The sequence below is a fragment of the Emys orbicularis genome, chromosome 5, assembly GCF_028017835.1.
Source record: "Emys orbicularis isolate rEmyOrb1 chromosome 5, rEmyOrb1.hap1, whole genome shotgun sequence".
Classification (NCBI taxonomy): domain Eukaryota; kingdom Metazoa; phylum Chordata; order Testudines; family Emydidae; genus Emys; species Emys orbicularis.
The window spans coordinates 61,236,116-61,256,547 of record NC_088687.1 but is presented as its reverse complement, the minus strand read 5'-3'; the positions used below and the strand labels follow the sequence as shown (position 1 = coordinate 61,256,547).

The following is a 20,432-nucleotide window of genomic DNA, read 5'->3' as shown; positions in this document are numbered from 1 at the left end:
GGGGGTAAAATTCTGTGATTTCCATTTCTCATGATTTTGTTATGAATCTTGTGAAATTTCTTGTTTTACTTCAACCAGCTCCTGGAGTCATATTATATTACATGAGACTCTCAGCTTTCATTTTTTTAAAAAGTAAGTTTCCATCCTTCATAATTGCAGAGCAGACCTTGAAAAAAATGAACCCTAGTGGCTCAAAAACCAGAAGGCAAACAAAAAGAACCCAGCATTTATTTTTTAAAGTCCCATGATTTTTAGGCCATTTTATGATTTTTGGGGGGAGGGAGCTTGACTCATTATTTTTTGAATGCTTGGGGTTGTCAATACTGAAAACTACCATTCTGATGCATTCATAGTACATATGGGCAAAGCAGTGAAAAGTCAGACCCTGAACGTCTAAGCTAAAAACACAGACACCTTGTGAATAGATATGTTGTAAAATGAATAGCTTAATTGGACACATGCAATTAATTAACTTGTCAAAAATAATCTGTACATGATAAAAGTGGCTACATTGTAATTCAACTTGCTCAATTTATATCATATTATAATTGGTGTAGGTTCCACCTTCACCAATAAGTGGTACTGTATTTTAGCATTAAGTGTACATTAAATAATGTTTTTTGAGACGTCTTTTGATTTTTGAAGTCCCCCTGCCCAGCTCCACTCTTTGTGAAAAACCGTGTTGCCAATTTATACCGAGACATATAGTTTTGGCCACTGCATCCCTACATCAGTTAATTTTGTGTTCCTTTCCCCATGACTCTGAATCCCCAGCCCCAAATGAGCTAATTTTGTGCTCCCAGCTCTCAAAGCTGCCCCAGCTACCAGCCCCACAATTCTGCACTAACCTTGCCTCCCAGCCCCATATCTGAAAGGCAGCTCCAAAAGGAATTCAGCATTAGAGAAGAGAAAGGAGGAGTAGACAGGAACTATCCCATTTTTCACAGTGGGAGAGGAGGGAGCAGAGCCACCCTGAGCTGCTGGGTTTATTTTGCTCCCTTCTCTCATACCCCTCTTGTGAAAATGGCATTGGCTGCTCCCTTTCCCCGCTTCTGTATGGAAAATCTTCTCTGTGCTCCTGACAGGAGGGGCCAGACTTCTGTCTGCCTCCTGTTACAGTTCTTCCCAGGACTTGGGGAAGCTAGCCAACAAGGAGACTTCCCCTGGGTAGTCTGAAAACCATGTGAAGGGTGGAGGTTATTTTCACTATTTAAAACCCCAGCCCCTGTTTTCTAATGAACAAATATGAAAGAAAACCCATAACTAATAAACATCATTGGTAGCCCACTGCTGGCCCCATTGCAAAGTTTCTATTGACTCAAATGGGAGCAGGATCTGGCTCTAAATATTTAGGGCATATTTAGCTCTTGACTTAATATTTTGGCCTTGGATTGGTATTTGTTCAATCTAGTATCAAAGTGCATCTGCTTTCCAATGTTATTACTTATAAAGGGTTGAAAAATTTGTGCTGCCTTGAGAGCAACAGTCATATGAAGAGTTATACATCAGCACACAAAATGTATTGTCATTGTGATGCTTCCCTTTTCTGCTATATTAAAGGGAGAAAGGTGTAGAGGTGGGGTGAGGAGGAAGGGGGAAAAGATTAAGCACTGTTATTATTTTACATGATCTGAGATTTGCCCTTAAATCTCCAATTATGGGAACAAGATTCTCTGTGTAGAAACTTATTAACCTATCAATCAGTAACTGGTGTGACATTGAAGTGGTTCAGTTCCAGTAACTGATTGGTAAATTGCAGTCTGAAGCCAAACATTTAGGAGATGTTCCTGCTTTGCACATATTGGAGCATTTAATAAATTGGATAATCTTTGAAGTTTCTATTTCATCTTTGCTTAACACTATCCTGCAGCACGTGCAAGGAATTCAGTATGAGCCAGCAGACATGGCAGTTTCTCTGTGTGACAAGGCTGATCCTGCAGACCTTGCTCTCTCAAAACTCCTATGGACTTTAACGAGAGTTTTGCATAAATAAAGTCTGTAAGATTGGTCCAATGATTGCTGCAGGAGCTAGAGCTAAAGAGTTTGTATCTTATAGCATGCTTCAGGACTTCCAAGATAATTTCTGAGCCAACAAATCCACCTCTGGTATCTTTTTCCATGTCCTTCTTCCCTTTGTCTCTCCTTTCCTCTCCCTTTAAACCATTAAAATTCATGAGTGGGTGTACCTTGTACTGTATCTATTACAGTAATATGTTCCCTTATCTCCTCCTCCTGATGTTAACCATAGTAGTTTGAGTGCTGGTAAAGGTGTACGATGGCATCTCTGGGTTTGTCCTATAGTAATGCCTAAGATTTATGCTCCTTTCTCCACGTTCTCTGCTACTGTGTAGACCAGAGAGCACCTTGGTGGGAACACTGGAGGGGCATGGGCATCACCAGTCTTCTTGACAACACAGCATATTTGGAGAAGAAGAAATACACTAGCAGTCACTAGAGCTTACATAGAGTTTTTCACCAAACCAATTATTGTGCAGCAAAACCTTAATGTTAGACATCGAGTGCGGAGGCAACTGTAGAGTGGAAGGCTGCATGGTGTACCAGGCATTGAGGGCATACTTCAGTTTATTACTTACTGTAGTACGAAAATGGAAATTTAATAAGAGCCCACGATACTGGAGGAACAGCACAGTTAGGGGCATAACTACTCTTTTGAATGGAGGTACAGGTATGTTTGATTTGTTAGTTTATCTGGTACATGGATGAAGGGGATTATGCTCTGGGTACCGATAACCTGGGTGGACTGAAAGGCTCAAGGGAGTGGTAACAAAATATAGAGGGTTAAATCCTGGCCCCATTTAAGTTAATGGAAAAACTTCCAATGGGGCCAAGTTTTCAAACAGAAACTTTTACCTTGGTTCAAAACCAGGCCAAAAGGTGCTGAAAGTTCTTACCATCTGATGGCTGCTCAATAGCCTATGTGAAATGACTCTATTGTCAGTGGACAGCAGTTCATATTACAAAAACCACCACTCTTTGCACTAGTTGGCAGTTTCAGCATAAAGGCCAAGGGCTATGGAGATGATGTCGCCAGTTAAGGATTTAGGACAACATGGAGGAGGATGTTTTCCGTGCTGTACCTGTTTTGTAGCTAAACAAAGGAGCTTGTTGCTCAGGGCTGTCCATCTGGCACCATTCATACGCACTCAAATATTCATACAAATAAATTCTTTGGGTGATGAATTAGAGTAAACAGGCCTACACATCATGGCTATGAAGTAGCCACTATCAAGATGAGAAATCGATAAGCCTTTCTGTATCTGGGCGAAAATGCTGTCTGTCCAGCTAATCTATCTTTCTAGGCATTTATACCCCAGTCATCACTGTGGTATCTGAGCACCTGATTTTGGGTGGTAGGGGAAAAGCCTGTAGGTGGAACTTGTAGAATAAAGGAGTAGCTTCAAGAAGTCTGGTCAAGAGCTTTATCATTCTCTCTTTGTTCTCAGGAGAGCCCTGTTTACACCTCTTGATTACAATGTCCATTATCTATGTCAGCAAAGTTATCAAACACGCGTCCAATATAAATAAATTATATAGTATGCATCAAAAGCAATGCACCTTACTGAAGGAGAAGGACAAGTGACTTTATACTCCTGCCTCCTACGGTCATAAGTAAGGGAATCTTTGAGTGCAATTAAAATCCTTGGGGCCAGGTTCAAAGCTGCTGACAATGGTTATGTTAGTTACTCAATGGGGAGTCAGTGTAAGCCAGTGTGGTCCAGATCCACAGCTGGTGTAAACTGGTAAAGCTCCACAGAATTCACTGTAGTCAAAGGAGCTACTTCAATTTACACCAGCTGAGGATCTGGCCTTAGGAGTCAAAGGTGGTGTAACTTAAACACCAAAAAGACAGACGCAAGGATTTGTAACAGAAAAAGCAACTAACAGGAAGGTGTAAGACCGCTCCCCTTTCTAGGTTTCAGAGCCCAAGCCACAACTTCTACATGCTGTCTATAAGGCTATTTTTAGAGCCCTAGCATGAGCCCTGCAAGCCCAAGTCTGTCCACCCAGCCTCCATCTTGCTCACTCCAAAATGCTGTGTAGACAAGAGAATTACAATGGTGCCTTAGAGGGGCGGAAGTGATATTAGTTTGAAGATTTGTTTGAACTTTCATTTGGACTTATTTGTGTTACCCAGAAGGGGTTTAGACTTCATGTGATTGGCTGAAGGGCTAAGCCACAGAATACCCAAAGGGGGAAGATGAAGGCTGAGGGAGAACCCAGTGGGGTGAGATGCCAAAAAAAGGCCCTATGCAATGCTGCGACCAGAGACGAGGGGGTGCCCATGAGGTGGTGATGCATTATTACAAACACCTATTAGGTTCATCTTCAGAATTTGCTCTTTTCCTTCATTTTACCTTATTCTACTAAAAAAACAACAACAAATAATCAGAACATTGCAACTGGTCAAGAGTTTTTAATTCGCATTTCTTATTGCTTCAGAAGATTAAAAGCAATCATCTGTGTTAAGTACAATAAAGGCAGACTCATCAGCACAGTGCTAAAGCTCTAGAGTATCATTTTCTTTTATAATGTAACCTCTTGAAGTGCTTGTAACCTATAAATAATCCTGCATTTTACAAAAATTCCTCTATGAAAAACAGCACTGGACTGGGATTTAGGTCTTGAGACTATTTTTAAAGTTTGTAATTAAAAAAATAATTTTAGATTAAAATAATACCATTATTATAATGGGCTTACCACAAGTATTGTGTTGCTTAACAACTCTTTCAACCAGTTCCTCCACCTATTTCATATGAGACAAAGTCGTTTTTAACACAGGGAAAATACTTTGATGTGTATTTCTGGGATCAGTGGAATTTTTTGTCTTAAACAAACTTAGTATTGGTCTTTGTGTCTATTTTTTCCTTGGGTGAGGTTGTCAGCTGGAATCTTAAAACTGAAGTGAGCACATGAAACTGAAGCTCTGAATAATTTGAAAGGATGTTGTGATAGACAATTCATATTTCAAATGTAGTTTGGATTGTATAGTTTGTCTGAAAATAAATAGTTATGATAAGCCATAGGACTATGTCACAGTGGCTTTAGAAACAATGAAAGGTTAGGATTTAGACTTGTGCCTTGTGTAATAGCACTTAGTGTTTTCCCTTATATCCAGGAGGTCATAGGAGGAAGTTCTTGATCTAGGCCTGTGTTATATGAAACCATATGCTGCTGAAATCTTATAGCTTTGACCTTATATATCAAGTCATAGTCTGAAACAAGAGTTGTTGCTCTTAATTTAGGAAATATATGAGGCCTCAGACATAGTTACCAATAACAGCTCTTTGCAACTACAGTTAAAAATAAGGAAGGGGGAGAAAAATAAACAAAAATACTAGCAAAATATAAGGAAAGAGGAGAAAAAGATAGTGTCTTCAAATCCTCCACACACCTTCTCCTTTCACTACACAAAATGAAATATGGGGAGAGGGAAAAACAGACAGAAAATAAGGAATGTGAAGACATTATTAAAGGATTATTTTATGCAGATACCACTACAACTGAGACTTAAAAGCACCTGATAGACTTACAAATATTTGTATCTGCTGAAACTCTAGATCGCTTCCTTTTATGTGTTCCTTCAGGAACTCATGAGGATCACAAAACAAATTAATTAATGTTTCTGTAATTTGTCCACTTTGGTCACTGTCCCTGCTATATCAAAATATAGCTTCCTGGAATACTGTGTAGTACCTAAATATAAATCTGATTTGGTTCCTGAGTTACAGTATTTTAGCTCAAAGACCTTTAAACATGGGACCAATACCATAGGGTGTGGTCACCCTGAAAATACCTTGGGTTCCCCATTAAAAGGAATGGATGTCAGCTGGAAATCATGTCAAAAAGCAGTAAAAGCTCACGAGATGAAGAGGACTGCAAATATTGTGCATGTCAAGTAACTTAGTGAAAGAGAAGAAAGAGCTTCAGTGCTGCTAAAGATGCTGGAAAAACATCCCTATGCCCACAATATTTGAATACCTTTCTGGAGGAGGAGGGGTGTTTGGTTCTACTTGGTTAGTAGAGATACTAGGTTAGATATGGCTGAAGCTCTACTCATTGTTGAGTGAAAACAGTGGATCTGTGCCCACGTATGCCATCTGTGAATTTGACCATAGGGAATAGTCTGATGGCTTCCACAGGTGCAGTGAGGACAACGGTACCTCTGCCCTATCCAAGTAAACCGAAACATAAGGAGGGCATTGTGTCACAGGCGATTATCTTCTACAGTTGCCAGATATTATTTTCCAAACTTAGGGTTGCATAGAATGCAAATTGCAGGGCCTCCAACCTATTAAAAACAGCACTCAGATAATTAAAGGATGGAGCCAATGATCTTATTTCCAACCAAGTTAAATTAACCTCAAATACAAAATATACACACACCCACCCTGACATGTTCATTTGGAATGTAAAAGTCTGCATGGAACTGCTGCAGGGTGAGGCCAGGGATCTTCGTACCAGAGGCACATCCTACGACACAGCCTGTGAGGACTACTTGACCCACCTTCTGACTTTTTTGTTAGTGTTGTGTTCATTGTATAATATCATTTGATGGCCAATATATTTTTGTTAGCTTTTTGTCTTAGTTTAGCTTGGCACCTTTTTATGATCAGTAGTAGCACATTTAATAAAACAAACTGGTGAGATGAGGCACTCACTGCCCCAGTAAAGAATACTATTTCATTTATTGCTATACTCTTCCATGCTTTGTTAGAAGATCCCCTCAAACCTGGAGGCCCATACCACCCACCTACCTCAGCGTGTGTGCATGCATGCAGAGACTTGATTAGTGGATCATACAAGGCAACTATTTTAGCTGCTTATTTGCTGTGGTCAGGAAAAAATGCCCTCCCTCCTTTCTCCTAATATAAGATATTGCCTAATTGGTTAACTATTTTTTTACTTTAGAAAAAGGTGGCAAAAAATATCGGTCACTGCAGGAAGCATGATGAGTTGGACCATGGACTGATCTGTTATGAAAAATCCTTGTACTTACTAGCTGAAAATTGCAGGATGTGAGAAGAGTCTTCCTTGTTATACCTGTAGAGAAAAACAAGATACAGATGTGGTTTTAGGAGGTATAGAAGCCTGAAAACATCCCTTACCATAGTTGGTTTCCATACTCAATAATCATCTTCATTCCTTTTCCTTGTAGGACATTTGGTTTTCAATAGACATGGGATCCACTCTTCCAAAAGCCACACCCTCCACTTCAGAATATAACAGAAGCTCCTGCCTGTTTTTATTCCACATGCTGAAATAAGACACTGCAGACAGCCTGTGAGCCATCCAACAAATACTTGTGCCTGAATACCCTATTCCCTGATATGCTACAGGGAGATCTCCCAGTCCACAAAAGGGATAAGAACGCATGCTAAACATAGCTTACAAGAAAGCAAAATTTAGAGCGGTCAAACCCTCTAAACTGAAATTCAGGAAGATCCTCTTTCAAATAAGTGGGTGTGTATGGTTTAGATGATACACTAAGTAGGGCTTTTGTCCTACATGAAATTCCAGTTTCCTCTCAGGCATTAGCTACATTCCAATAGTAATAAGAAGTTCAGATTCACAGAAAACTGACCCTTGGGCTCTCACCAATAGGGAAGCCTACATGGTTAGTACAGATCTACTGTCATGCGAGTCTTTATGCAACACTGGAGATACCCTGCTATTCCAAGGCAGGACATGATCTATAAACACATTGTAAAGTGAATGTCACTGACTAGGGTCCAAAGGAACAAAAAACACGGAGCCCTTTACCTCAAAGCAATCTGCTGGGAAAGACAGTTATTCCCTGCTTGCCTGCAATTGATCAGCATCGTGTGCGTGAAAGAGGGCCAATCAGAAAGATTTTTAAAAATGGGATTTTCTGGGAAAGGAAGCAAGAGGGTGTGTGGGGCAGCTTGAAACACAAACACTGGGTCTTTTCCAAAACTACTATTTAAGTGAAAAAGCCACTGAGTTTTTTTGGGGGGATGAGAAGGTTGTTGAGGTGTGGAAGGTGGATGCCCTTTTCATCCTATTAAGTGGCCCCTTCCCTTTTTCAATTATATACTCAAAGAGGAGAAATCAGCTAGAGCATAGCAATGCGGGGCTTTACCTAGCATGGTTTTAATATTCATAAGGTTTTAACTTCTTACTTATTATTTGTGAAATCTTCTACTACACCACAATATTGGGCTTAAAAGAAAGTACAATAGCCAAAAACTTGCCATTTTCCCACTGGTACAAACATAACCACCACATTCAGAAGTGTCTACTTTTACCTACCACTCCCTATACAGCAGCAAATAATTATAAAATCCAGACGAACTTCTGGAGACAATGGTGAAAGGAATGAACTTGTTATCAAAATATCATTTGATTGCACTAAAGCCTCATCCTCCAATGAGTTTGCCAGGGGCTGACCCCTGCACCTGCATGGAGCCCCATTCAGCTCCAAGGGGGCCCATAGGAGACCAGGAGTCTGTCCATACAGAGTTTATTGCAAGATAAATAAAATAAAACTTTAAAAATAAAACTACTGATTAAACAGCACTGATCTGCAATTCAAGTTAGGGAATCTGAACATCCCAGGGCACTACTGCAGGGGATGATGCACAGGGACAATGGACCTTCTTTCTTCTAAAAGTGACACTGAGCTGCTGTGTCCAGTACATCTTTGCTGCAAGGATTTTTTTATTTTGCCTCATTATTTTCAGCTCATCAGTTTTTGCGGGGATAATGGGAATAATCCCAGAAACCAGCACTCCCAAAATTCTGGATTGTACAAATAAATAGAAATAAATACCTACTAAGCATACCTCTCAAATGGTACTTTTTACAAGGAACACAGAGTCACAGAATTTAAGGCCAGAAGGGATAATCTAATCTGACTTCCTGCACATCACAGACCACCTACACCATGCAGTACCAACATACTAAGCCCAACTGAAACGAGTCCAAAGTATTACAATCCCCAGGAGACTCGCCTGTTATGCATCACAGGCAGCAAATAGCTGGGATCAAGGTGCTTGAGTGCTCGAGGCTCCCACAGTGGCAGGGAAATGATTAACTGAGATACCCAGATAATCTGGCAAGTGACCTGTACTCACACTACCGAGGAAAGCAAAAAACCTCTAAGGTCACTGTCAATCTGACCTGGGGGAAATTCTTTCCTGATCCCACTTATGGCAATCAGTTAGAAAAAAAAACAAACCTCCCAGAATGCATTGGTGGGGGGAGGGAAATCCCTTCCTGACCCTGACAGTGGCCGGCTGAAACCCTGAAGCATGAGCTTTAGGAACATAAGACATAAACTGGAAGTAAGCCTGTTGAGCCCTGCCCCTCACCATCACAATCAACCCTGTCATACCACAGCACTCATAAATTTGTTCAGCTCTCTCTTAAAATTAATTAATATCCTTCTCACCTCACTAATTCACTTTTTAATTATTTATATATAAAAACCAGAACTATGGAACCAAAATAATAGAACATGCTATCTTTGCTAAATAATTTACCCTCCACAGTTTTCTGAGCTTTTTGCAGTCACAACTTCCTTGCATTCTATTTTGAGGTTTGGCAAGATGAGAGGCATAAGGGTTGCAAAATACTAGCTGGTGTCTATGTGTACCACTGTCCTCTACTGGATGAAATCAGACCTGCTCAAATGTTTGTGACTGATTCTCTTTTCCTAGCAGTTGGCCTACAAAAAATGATATAAACAACAGCTAATGACTATTCCCATTTAAGCTCCACAGGCCTGTGATCTAGAACACAGTTGTTAATTCTATTCTCCATGCCCTGTAGCTGTATAACTAGCAACTGTGATGTTTGCATAAGTATGTGACAATGGACGATTATTGTTATTATTTATTTGTATTACAGTAGCCCTCAAGGCCCTACCCTGATCATGGCCCTATTGTGCTATCTTACATGTAATAAAACAGTCCGTCCCAAAGAGTTTATAATCTAAACAAACAAGATGGACACAGGGTGGGAGGGGCAGAGAGAGATGACATGACTTCCCCAAAGACTGGCAATGTAAGGCCCATGCACAAGTTACTCTATCTTTGCCTGTGTGGAGCCAGGGGTTAGCCACAGAGCAGCTTGCATTATGAGTGTTTAAGTGATTTAAATTAAAATAAGTACATAACTATAAATAAATCAAGGTATTGGGATTGCCTTCTGTTCTAGGATCTCCAGGATTGCTATTATTTTACATAGGATGAGCCTGCATACTGCAAGCACTGTAGAATCAAGTATCAAGGCTTGTGAAACCTCTTAATGTTACAGCAAGATGTTTTGATGCAATGCACTAATGTCTTTTGGCACCGTGTGAAACTGTCCTTTGAGAGGGGTTAACTGGCAATCTTATGGGCCAGGAGGCTTTTGATTATAAAACACAGTTTCGTTAGAGTGGCCCTTGCCCAGAGATAACAATCCAGAGCAGTTGAGTATGGGCTCAGAGTAGGAGGAGGCCGATTTGCAGCTGATCAGAGATAGCAGGCCAGAGGGAGAGAGATGATGAGAATTTATGATGCACAATCTTTTCAAAGTGAAGTCCACGTATTTGCAAACGTTTAACCGGAGGTGGGCCAGGTATCTGGATGCGAACTCTACAAGGAGCTAGAGCCCGACTGACTCCATATCTGTACGGGTAAATCCCAAATCCCTGGAGCCTGAGCTTTGGGGCTCTGGATCCAAATCTCAGTTCGGGGAGCAGGGCGGCGGCTGCTTGAGCATCAGGTGAGGCGCCTCCTCCAGCACAGACACAGCCCTGGGCCTTCCCTGGGTCACCATCCGTGAGAGCGACCAACTTCCTTGATCCTCCCCGCGGGACTCCAGGGCAGACGGGCGGAGCGGGAACGGGAGCAGTTGGCTTCGCCTGGCCTGGCGGGAGTTGTAGTTTTCCCTGCCCCTCTCCGCCCCGCAATTTCTCCCCCGAGAGACTACATTTCCCAGGAGGCGCCACAGCCGCGGCTGGGTCAGCTGATCCATCACCTGCCCAGAGCAAGATGGCGGCCTCCATACTGCGGCGCTCGCTTTTAACTCCGCGCTGCAGAGCTGGGGATGTCGCCGCCCTGCACAGTGGACCGAGCCGGAGAAGAGCGCAGGCCCCAGGGCCCATCGCTTCTGGCCGGAGAGCGGGGAATAGTCCTGCGGGAGAGCGCGGGTAAGGCACAGGTTACTGGGGGTAGCGATAGCCTAGCGCGGAGTGCGCGGCTACAAGGCTGATAGGTTTCGGTCCGGCCGATGCGCACCCCCTGCGGGATATTGCTGTCCTGTTTTCAAAGCCCGCGTTCCCTGCACACACACTGTGCCCAATATCCCAACTCTTCACTGTACCCATCTCACCACCCTGAAACTTCTGCCTCAGTTTCCCCGCCCCCTGCTATACTCCCCAATATCATGCCCTTATTTGGATTCCCCCACCGTTTCACATCTCCATTAATATTCTTCAGTTACTCCCAATATCAGCTCTCAAGTTATGTACCCCTCCCCCTCCAGTTTCATAACCTCACCACCCAAGTTTCCCCCTCCCTTTTCCCAATTTCCCACCAGTTCTAGTAGATCAGACACTAGAACATCTTATTCCTGTTGCCAAACTAACTGGTTTTTAAGAACTTTCAGAATCAAAGGAGATTTTGGAAGCTCACTACCTGCCAGGATTTGAATTCGGGTTTGTGCTTTTCCTGCACCAGTTGATAATTTAAACATTATTTAACATAGGCATCAGGTGCAGTTGTATGCTACAGTGATTGGCTTCTTAGATAAACCTAATATAGATAAAGCACTGTACAAAATTGTGGAGTCTTCCTGTTCAGGGAAGTTGCAGCTCTGATACAATCTGATGTTCATGTAGAGACCTTTGCACCTGAGTGGAAACCAAGGCTCTGACTATGTGCATCTGAATGCAGGATAAGGGCTTTAATGCAGAAAGCTTCTGGGGGAAAAAAACACCTATGTTAGAAGGGAGATTTTTAGGGGATATTTTCAGGTCAAAGTATGCCCAAAATTTAGGTAAAAATAAGCTTTTTCCAAACTTGAGTCACGGAAATATTTCCATGAAATACTTGAAAATCCTAGTGAAAATCATTTTAAGCAATTATTTTTCTGCAGTGTTTGCAAACCAAACATTGCAGTATAGTATGTGAAACTGATTAGAAACAGGCTATAAATGCAAATTAAACAGATCAGTTGTTTTTCAGAGTCTGAACTGAGATCAGAGGTTGAAATAGGAGGTGGTAAGTGAGGTAGTCTAAATTTCCACCTATTCACAACAAAGAAATGAGATGCCACTCTCAGTAGATTGTGCAGGTACTTGTAATTTTGTCACACCTCTACTTTTGTGTGTACTTTGATCAGCAATGAAGTAGTTTAATGTTGATATTAAAATTGATATAATTGATTCAAAATTAAGATTCTGTTCACATGAGTGCAAGCTGTCCATATTCATCAGAGCTATTGTTTCAGGTCTTCTGCAGATACAGGCAAATATCATTGGTTTCAAACTTAATAGCTAGATACAGTACTTAATTTTTTTTTTTAAATGAAACCTGAACTTCTGGAGCATAACACTGCAGCCACCATAAACAAGTAACTGCCTACCAAGCCACCACAAGCCAGTCCAATATGATTCCTTGTTGAGATAAATGCAGAAAGAAAACAGCATAAATAATGAAAGCGAAGTTAGGTGCCTTAATGATGCAAACTCTTACTCATGTGCTTAACTTTACTGTCATGAGTTGTCTTGTTAATTTAGTTCCCACTGGTTTCACTGAAATCAATGGGATTTCTCAAAGTAGTAAAGTTAAGCACCTGTAAGAGTTTTTGGATTTAGGGCCTTAGCTATTCTACCTGCTGTCTGAAACATAGCTAATGAGCCTTGTTTTTACAACTATGATTTTGTAATCTCAGTCAACACATGGAGAAAAACTATTTGTTGTAAAATACTTTATTTAAATTCCTGAAAATAATCCTAAATGACAATATTTCCATCCCATTACTCAGTTTTTGGTAGTGATGTAGTCAGTGGTTGAAGGAGAGAGACAGAACCCTGAACTCAAGTCTTGACAGCTCAAGCTTATTGTGTTCACTTTTGAAAGAAATGCTGCATTTGATGTATTTGTTCAATGTTTTTCCATAGCCCGCTTATCGACTACATCTAGGTATTTAATATTGCTTTAGTATCTTGTTATACAAACCTGACTTCACCAGTGAAATACTATATTTGTGTCACTTCATTTGTACAAGGCCAGATAATTACTCACAGAAACTGTCAAGCAATTCACACTGTGAAGGTGACCCCCATCTCTTGCCTATGTAAAGGTTATGGATGTGAGAATTGCAATTACTTTTCAGATGATATGTAGAAGCTCATTCTTGCGGAGTATGTTCAGAGAGCAGTTGCTCTCCAGTGGACATTATGATTTCTTTATTATCAGACTACTAATGTTTATGCTAATACAGTACAAACCTTTTCCAACTTGCAAGTGATTAGCTGACAATGTATACATAATTGATATGCCACCTGTTTGTTGGAGACTTATCAAAGTACATGAAATGCAATTCATATTTAAAATTTCTGTTGGGTATAAAATTGGGGGTTGATCAAGCAAGCTGTTACTCATATTGGTTTGCCTCATTGATGCTACTCATATGAGTAAGATTTCACGGATTTAGACCTTTATTTTTTTCCTACTTATATAATTGTTCCTACTTATCATCCTCTACCTGTATATAATGAAAAAGTTTGCCTCATATTTCCCTTCAATATTTATTATGGATCAGCAGCGCAGTACTACCACATGGTATTGCAAGGGTTTTTTGGTCTTGTAGTGTTTAGAAGTTTATGGAGGTTTAATAGAGTATATGCTAATCATATTTACTTTCCCCCTCTCTTTCAGTGTTGCTCCATGGGTAGCAGTGGTGGGTCTGGAAATTCATGCACAGATCAGTTCCAACTCAAAGCTTTTCTCTGGCTCCCAAGTCCAGTTTGCAGCACCACCTAATTCTTTGGTATCTTTCTTTGATGCTTCTCTACCAGGGACCTTACCAGTAAGTTACATTTCATCTTAATTTGTCTCATAAGAGAATCTTAACATTTTTTGTTGAGCAGCTACTTTGAAGCACAATTCTTATCTTTTGTTCTTCATAACAGTCTTTGTCTCTAGCACTGTTCTTTGTTTTCTAAAACTTTGGTTCATTATTTTCTTTCTGTGTATTTGCTCTATAACTTGATCACCATGGATATCTGACAACTCCTGCTAAGGAATTAACTCAGAATATCTCTTTCAGAGATTGAATTAATGGCAACTTCTTTTTGCCATCAAAGTTGGTGTATTTGCATGGCAATGTTACTTTAGTTAATTTTGATATATTTGGTTGGTATGAAGCATTGGAAGCTCGTTAAATGTGAGAAGACATATAAAATCCTACCAGTAAGGTTAAGATTTTGTCACAGTTATTTTTAGTAAAAGTCACCGTTCGTGGGTAATAAACAAAAATTCACAGAAGCTAAAATGCTTTAAGAAATAAAATTACTAAGACTAATTGGGTGGGGCCTGACGGAGGGATGACTGAAGCCTGAGCCCCATGGTGGGGGATGAGAGACTGAGACCTGCTGCCGGGAGAGGGGGAATCCAGCACCCACTGCTCATGGCAGCTCAGGGCTCCTTGGCCCCCCCCGCCAGTCTCAGTAGCACAGGGCTGAAGTGGAAAATATCACATGAATCTCTGAAAGTCATGGAATCTGTGACTTCCAGGACCTTCGTGACAAAATCTTATCCTTACCTATGAGTGATGAGCATCTTGGATTTCTAGTTGGCTGTTTGACATTATTTTGCCATATGTGTGTTCAAGTAGCTGCCGTTTCCTATTTGGAATGTCTCAGTATAGAGTTATTTGGTCTTCTAAGCAAAACCGATCTGGTACGGGAAAATGTGAACCATACTTATTGATTGTTTGTTTTATTTGTAATACACTAAAGATAAGCATGAGATAGGTGACCTGCTGAGCAGTTTTTGGTTAAAGTCTGCAGTTTTGGGGGTGTGGATCAGACCTGGGTCTGTGTTTGCAGTCTGGCTCAACAAGGCATGGTTCTGGAGTCCCAAGATGGCAGGGAAAACTGGCTCAGAGGCAAATTCAGCACATCAGGTGACAGTCCCAAGGGGGTCTCTGTGACCGAACCTGTCACACTGGTAACATAGGGCTCTTCATTGGTCAGCAGCCCCTTCAGGATGCTGGTGTTCAGGTTAAACAGCTTCCTTTCCACTTCAGTTATTCTGCTGGCGTCTCCCCTCTCCCCCATCATTTTTAGTTTATCCTCTAAAGTCACATTTTTGCTCTTTTCATGTGGTTGTCTTTTGTGGTGGGCGTGACGGTGCTACAAATACTTGTTCATTGTAAAGCTCCCTGGGATCTTTTCTGGTGCCAAATACTATATAAATGTAAAATATTATTTACTATATATACAAACTTGGTGTGAAGAGAAAGTAACCACTGAACAAGGTTATTGTTGTATCATATAACAAGTATGCTCTTTATAAAGCAATGAGAGTGGTGTCAAAGTATTTAAAATAAAAGTGCCTCCCCAAATGTATTTATTGGAAGTAAACCCTGAATTCCTTTTGCAGCCTTCTATTTTTTTACTGTGCTATTTGAAGATTTTATTTCTTTCACTGAAAAATAGCTTTAGGTAGGATTCTGAAATTGAGAATAAACCTAGAGAAATATGTTTGGGATCTTGAGGGAATCCAAGCAGTTTGGAGAGACTTGTGGGGTTTGGGAAGAGAAATGCATGGTGACAAGTCACAGTTTGTGAAAGTATTAGATGGCTGAAGAAGCGGTGTCTGGAAGATCCTGATAGAGTTTAGACTAGGTTCCGAGGTCAGTGCCAAATCAGGGCTAAGTTTCAGATCTGATGGTACAGAAATCTTGAGCTGTTCTAGAGATGGTGAAAATCTTATAAGATGAGCTGTTCTCCAGAGATTGGTGCTATCTTGAGAGGACATTGTATGAGAGTGGCTTTTCTGAGGAGATTTTCGCTGCACCTGAATTGCAAAATAAGTCCCTTCCAGTTTTGGATCCAGCCTATAACCAAAACCAGAATGTCCGATTCAGATCTGAACACCTCCCCACGCACTGAAACTTGAAATGCGGTTTGAGTTCAAGATGTTTGTTTTGGCCCATCTAGTTAACATTTTATTAATGATGTGGGGAAATCGTACTTAAATCATATCTTTAATCAAATTGGAAGTTGGCCCAAGAAAGAGTAAAATATTGAGCAGGGTAAACATGAAAGCTGGTAGAGTGTTTCCCTTTTTATATATTTCTTTACTTTCTTTCTCTTGTTTTTTAATTGATTTCTGTGCTTTATAGGGGGAGTGGCTGTTGCCTTCATGATTGTTCCGTGGTGGAAAATCATGGGCTCCAGGACATGCAGGCTTCTGCAGAGAAGATAACTGCACCTGATTAGTAGGCAGCCTGATAGGTTAATTAAAAAGTAATGATCCTGCACTTGTTCACCTCCACCAACTGCTTTTATCTGAATAAGAAAAAAAATCTCATTCCCAATATTGGAGAGAGCAGAGTTGAAAGTGAATATTAAAAAGTTCTTGTATTTGTATGTAAGAATGTGATATGGAATCCTTTCTTTAGTATCAGCTTTGTTTTTCTGTAGCACTTGCTGTATTAGCCAGGGCTGACATTTGCTTTGTCAGTATAAATGTAGACTTATTTATTTAAGCAGGGTATTTTAGAATATGCATTGGTAATATGTGGAGACCTATAAGAGATAATATTTTTGGAAATGTTTTAAATATAATTTTGCCTCCAATTTTTTAGACCAAAATATTTTGCCTGTGTTAAAGTTGTTGCATTTTGATAGTATAAGACTCTTTAGAATCTAAATGTATAGTAGTTCCTTTTAACTCTTCCTGTTTTTCAAAGAAACTAACAAAGAAAAGCCATGTTATAGTAGAACTGAGAAAACACAATATTTGTGCTATGTCTGCAATAGAGGATAACTACAGTAATAGATGTTCTAAGAACTGTAGTCACAGTTAGAGCCCTGCATGGATACAAAAATGTATATCTGCAGCCAATCCGCAAAAATTGTCCGCAGATGCAGATATCTGCAGCTATCCACGGATTTGCAGGGCTCTACTTACCCTGTCCGGGCTGCGGCTCCAAGGCAGCCCCCGCTGGAGCACGGTCAGGGAGAGCTGCGTGAGCAGCTGTGGGGAGCCCGCACAGAGTAACGGACCCTCCACCTGCCCTCAGCCGGGCAGGGAGCCTGGGAGGCAGGGACATGGCCGTGGGCTGTTCTCAGCCCCCACTCCCGCTGCTCAGGCCCCCCGCCCAGGGCAGGTGGAGGGAACCAGGCTCCCCACAGCTGTCAGCATGGTGCTCCGGCGGGGGGAGGGGGCGGCTCGGAGCCGTAGCCCAGCCACGGTGAGAGCCAGGCGGGCAGCTGTGGGGAATCTGGGTCCCTCCACCTGCCCTAGCCTGGGAGCCCACCCAGTTTCCCCACCCCTCAGGCTCTCCCACCCAGGGCAGGTAGCGGGACCCAGACTCCCCACTGCTGCCAGCTGGCTCTCCCTGACCCGGCTTGGGCGGGGGCAGCTTGGAGCCGCAGCCTGGCCATGGTAAGAGCTGGCTGGACAGTGTGGGGAGCCACGGCGGACCCTGCACCTGCCCTGGGTGAGAGGCCTGAACAGCCCCGAGCCCATGTCCCAGTCCCCTGCCCAGGGCAGGTGGAGGGTCTGCATCGCAGTTCCTCACAGCGGCTGCATGGCTCTTACTGACAGAGCTCTGCGCAGATACAAAATTTGTATCTGCATCCACGATGCTATCCGCAAAAATGGTCCACGGATATAAAGCGGATACCCGCAGATTTGCAGGGCTCTAGTCACAGTTATCAGTGTCAGAGGAATTTAAATTTACTATGAGATTGAGAGACAATTGCAGCAAGGATCATGTCTGTATTACTGCTCAGCTCTCCCATAATGCTTCCCTCTTGTCCCTAGAAGAAGCAGCTCTAGAGATAACTGACAAGATTGTCCTACATTCCTGGATTACTGGTGGAGTACAGATGTGATCTGCCGCTGCTGAGTATGTTATGTAGGAGGAGGGGGAGAAGTCTGTATCTTCTTTCCTGTCCTGTCCTAAGTATCTTTTGCCCCTATACTATAGCTACAGGAGAATGCAATTGATTCTCCTGCCTCTAGTACTCTGCAAGTGGTTTGCCAGAAACAATGTGACCGAGGGTCATGTCTATTTCACTGTGCTGCTGCTCATGATGATGCCTCTGAGAAATAGCTATGGGCATGAACAGCAGCTCAGGTGTAGTCAAGGTTGGAAATGGATAGGTTTTTAAGGGGAGGTTGGATAAAAAGCAGATAATCTCTCCCTCCTACTCCCTTTTTTTGTTTTTGTTTAGCAGCTTGTTTTACTCTTCTTCCCCCTTATTCTTCCCAAAGAGCTCTTCCTGTAGCAGTGCTGGATCACATCTGTACTGTTTCCACACATACCTTGTCTCCATGCTACTATACACATTTGTTCCACTTACCCTAGAACTATTAGCGGTAATGGAGCCCCTCATCAGTGAAGAACATATACCATTCTCCACAGTTGCATCCAAATCCTTTTAGGGTGTTGCTTTCTCATGGAATTACATAGGGACACCAAAGCTTTATAATGCACAAAAGTATAACTTTTTCACCATTTTTATGTCCCGTTAAAAGTGCAGCAAACTCAGGAGCATCTGCCTTAAAGCTGCATGAGTTTTACTTTTCTTTGGATGAAATAAACTCTACCCTAAACATTGTCTTAGTGTTAGTGACCTTCCCCCCCCCCCCCCCACGATCCTACAGCTGCCAGGTGTGGGGTCTCAGGTTTGTAGATTCTATGGCCGGAAGGGACCATTATGATCATCTTGTCTGACCCCCTGTGCAACACAGACCTTAGAACTTCCCCCAAATAATTCCTAGAGCATATCTTTTAGAAAAACATCCAATCTTGATTTAAAAATTATCAGTGATAAGGAATCCACCATGACCCTTGTTAAATTTTTCCAATGATTAATTACTCTCACCATTAAAAATGTACACCTTATTTCCAGTCGGAATGTGTCTAGCTTCATTTTAAGATGGATCAGATAGCAAGTTTTTAATGCATTTAATGTGTGCCGTGTTAATTTTGTATCATTCTAGTTTTGTGATCAAAATGTTGTGTGATATCAAGTCAAACACCTTACAGAAGTCTGTCTATTACATCAACTTTATTACCTATATCAACTTATAATCTCATCAAAAAGGATATCAAGTTAGTTTGACAGGATCTATTTTCCATAAACCCATGTTGATTTGCATTAATTACATTACCCTCCTTTAGTTCTTTATTAATCGACTGCTGTATCAGCCGCTCCATTATCTTGCCTGGATTTGATGTTGGCGTGACAGGCCTATAATTACCCGGGTCATCCCATTTACCAGTTTTTTAAAATGGCACATTAGCTTCTTTTCAGTTTTCTGGAATTTTCCCAGTGCTCCAAGACTTATTGAAAATCAGTGTTGATGGTCCAGCAATTTCCTCAGCCAGCTCTTTTAAAACTCTTGGATGCAAGTTATCTGGACCTGCTGATGAGACTATATTACCTGTTTTCACCCAGATACAGTACAGAAATATTTATTGAACACCTTTACCTTTTCTTTAATACTGATAATTCCACCATTTCCATTTAGTATGGGCCAATACAATTGTCAAGATTCTTTTGGTTCCTAATGTATTTTTAAACTCCTTATTGTCTTTCTCTTGTGGCCATAGATTTTTCCTTGTGTCCTTTGGCTTCCATTATCAATATTCTATAATTCCTAACTTCTGATTTGTAGTCATTAGTATCAACTTCCCCTTTCTTCCAATTATATACACATTTTTGTTTACAGCTGCTTTCACTTACCCTCTAAACCAGGTGGTGGTAATTATTTTTAACCAGCACAATCTTTTTCCTAGATTATGGCTTTTTGGACATCTAGTAGATGTACTTAAATTATTCCAAAATATCATTCACATTTTTCTGATTAAATTCTTCCTCCCAGCTGATTTGGCTCATAATTGTTTTCAGCTTTATGAAATTGGCCCTATTAAAGCACCAGATGAATTGTGGCCTGTTGTCTTTAGAGGACCGAGTACAAAGAGAGAGTTGGGGGCATAAACAGCAGCCATTATAGACCCCTGCCATAGAAAAGCCGCGTGGCACATGACATGTCACATATACCATAGCTTGTTTTAAAGCTCTGTTTATGAGCTATGAAGGTGACCTAATTTAAGGCCTGATTGATCTACCATTGAAGTTGGAAGTCTTTATTTTATGGGAGCTGAAATCAGGTCTATAGAAAGGGAATGAAAACTCATCTCAGGATTAC

At 41.3% G+C, this 20,432-nt stretch overlaps 1 protein-coding gene across 1 annotated transcript in view; it reads left to right on the top strand.

Annotated features, from left to right (window-relative positions):
• Window positions 1–11,021: 11,021 nt before the first annotated feature.
• Window positions 11,022–20,432, top strand: part of GATB (glutamyl-tRNA amidotransferase subunit B) — a 60,024-nt gene continuing 50,613 nt past the window's right edge. Inside the window, exons 1-2 of the mRNA XM_065405230.1 lie at window positions 11,022–11,179; window positions 13,914–14,064. Of these exons, the coding sequence (XP_065261302.1) occupies window positions 11,022–11,179; window positions 13,914–14,064 (309 nt within the window). The remainder of the gene's footprint in view (window positions 11,180–13,913; window positions 14,065–20,432) is intronic.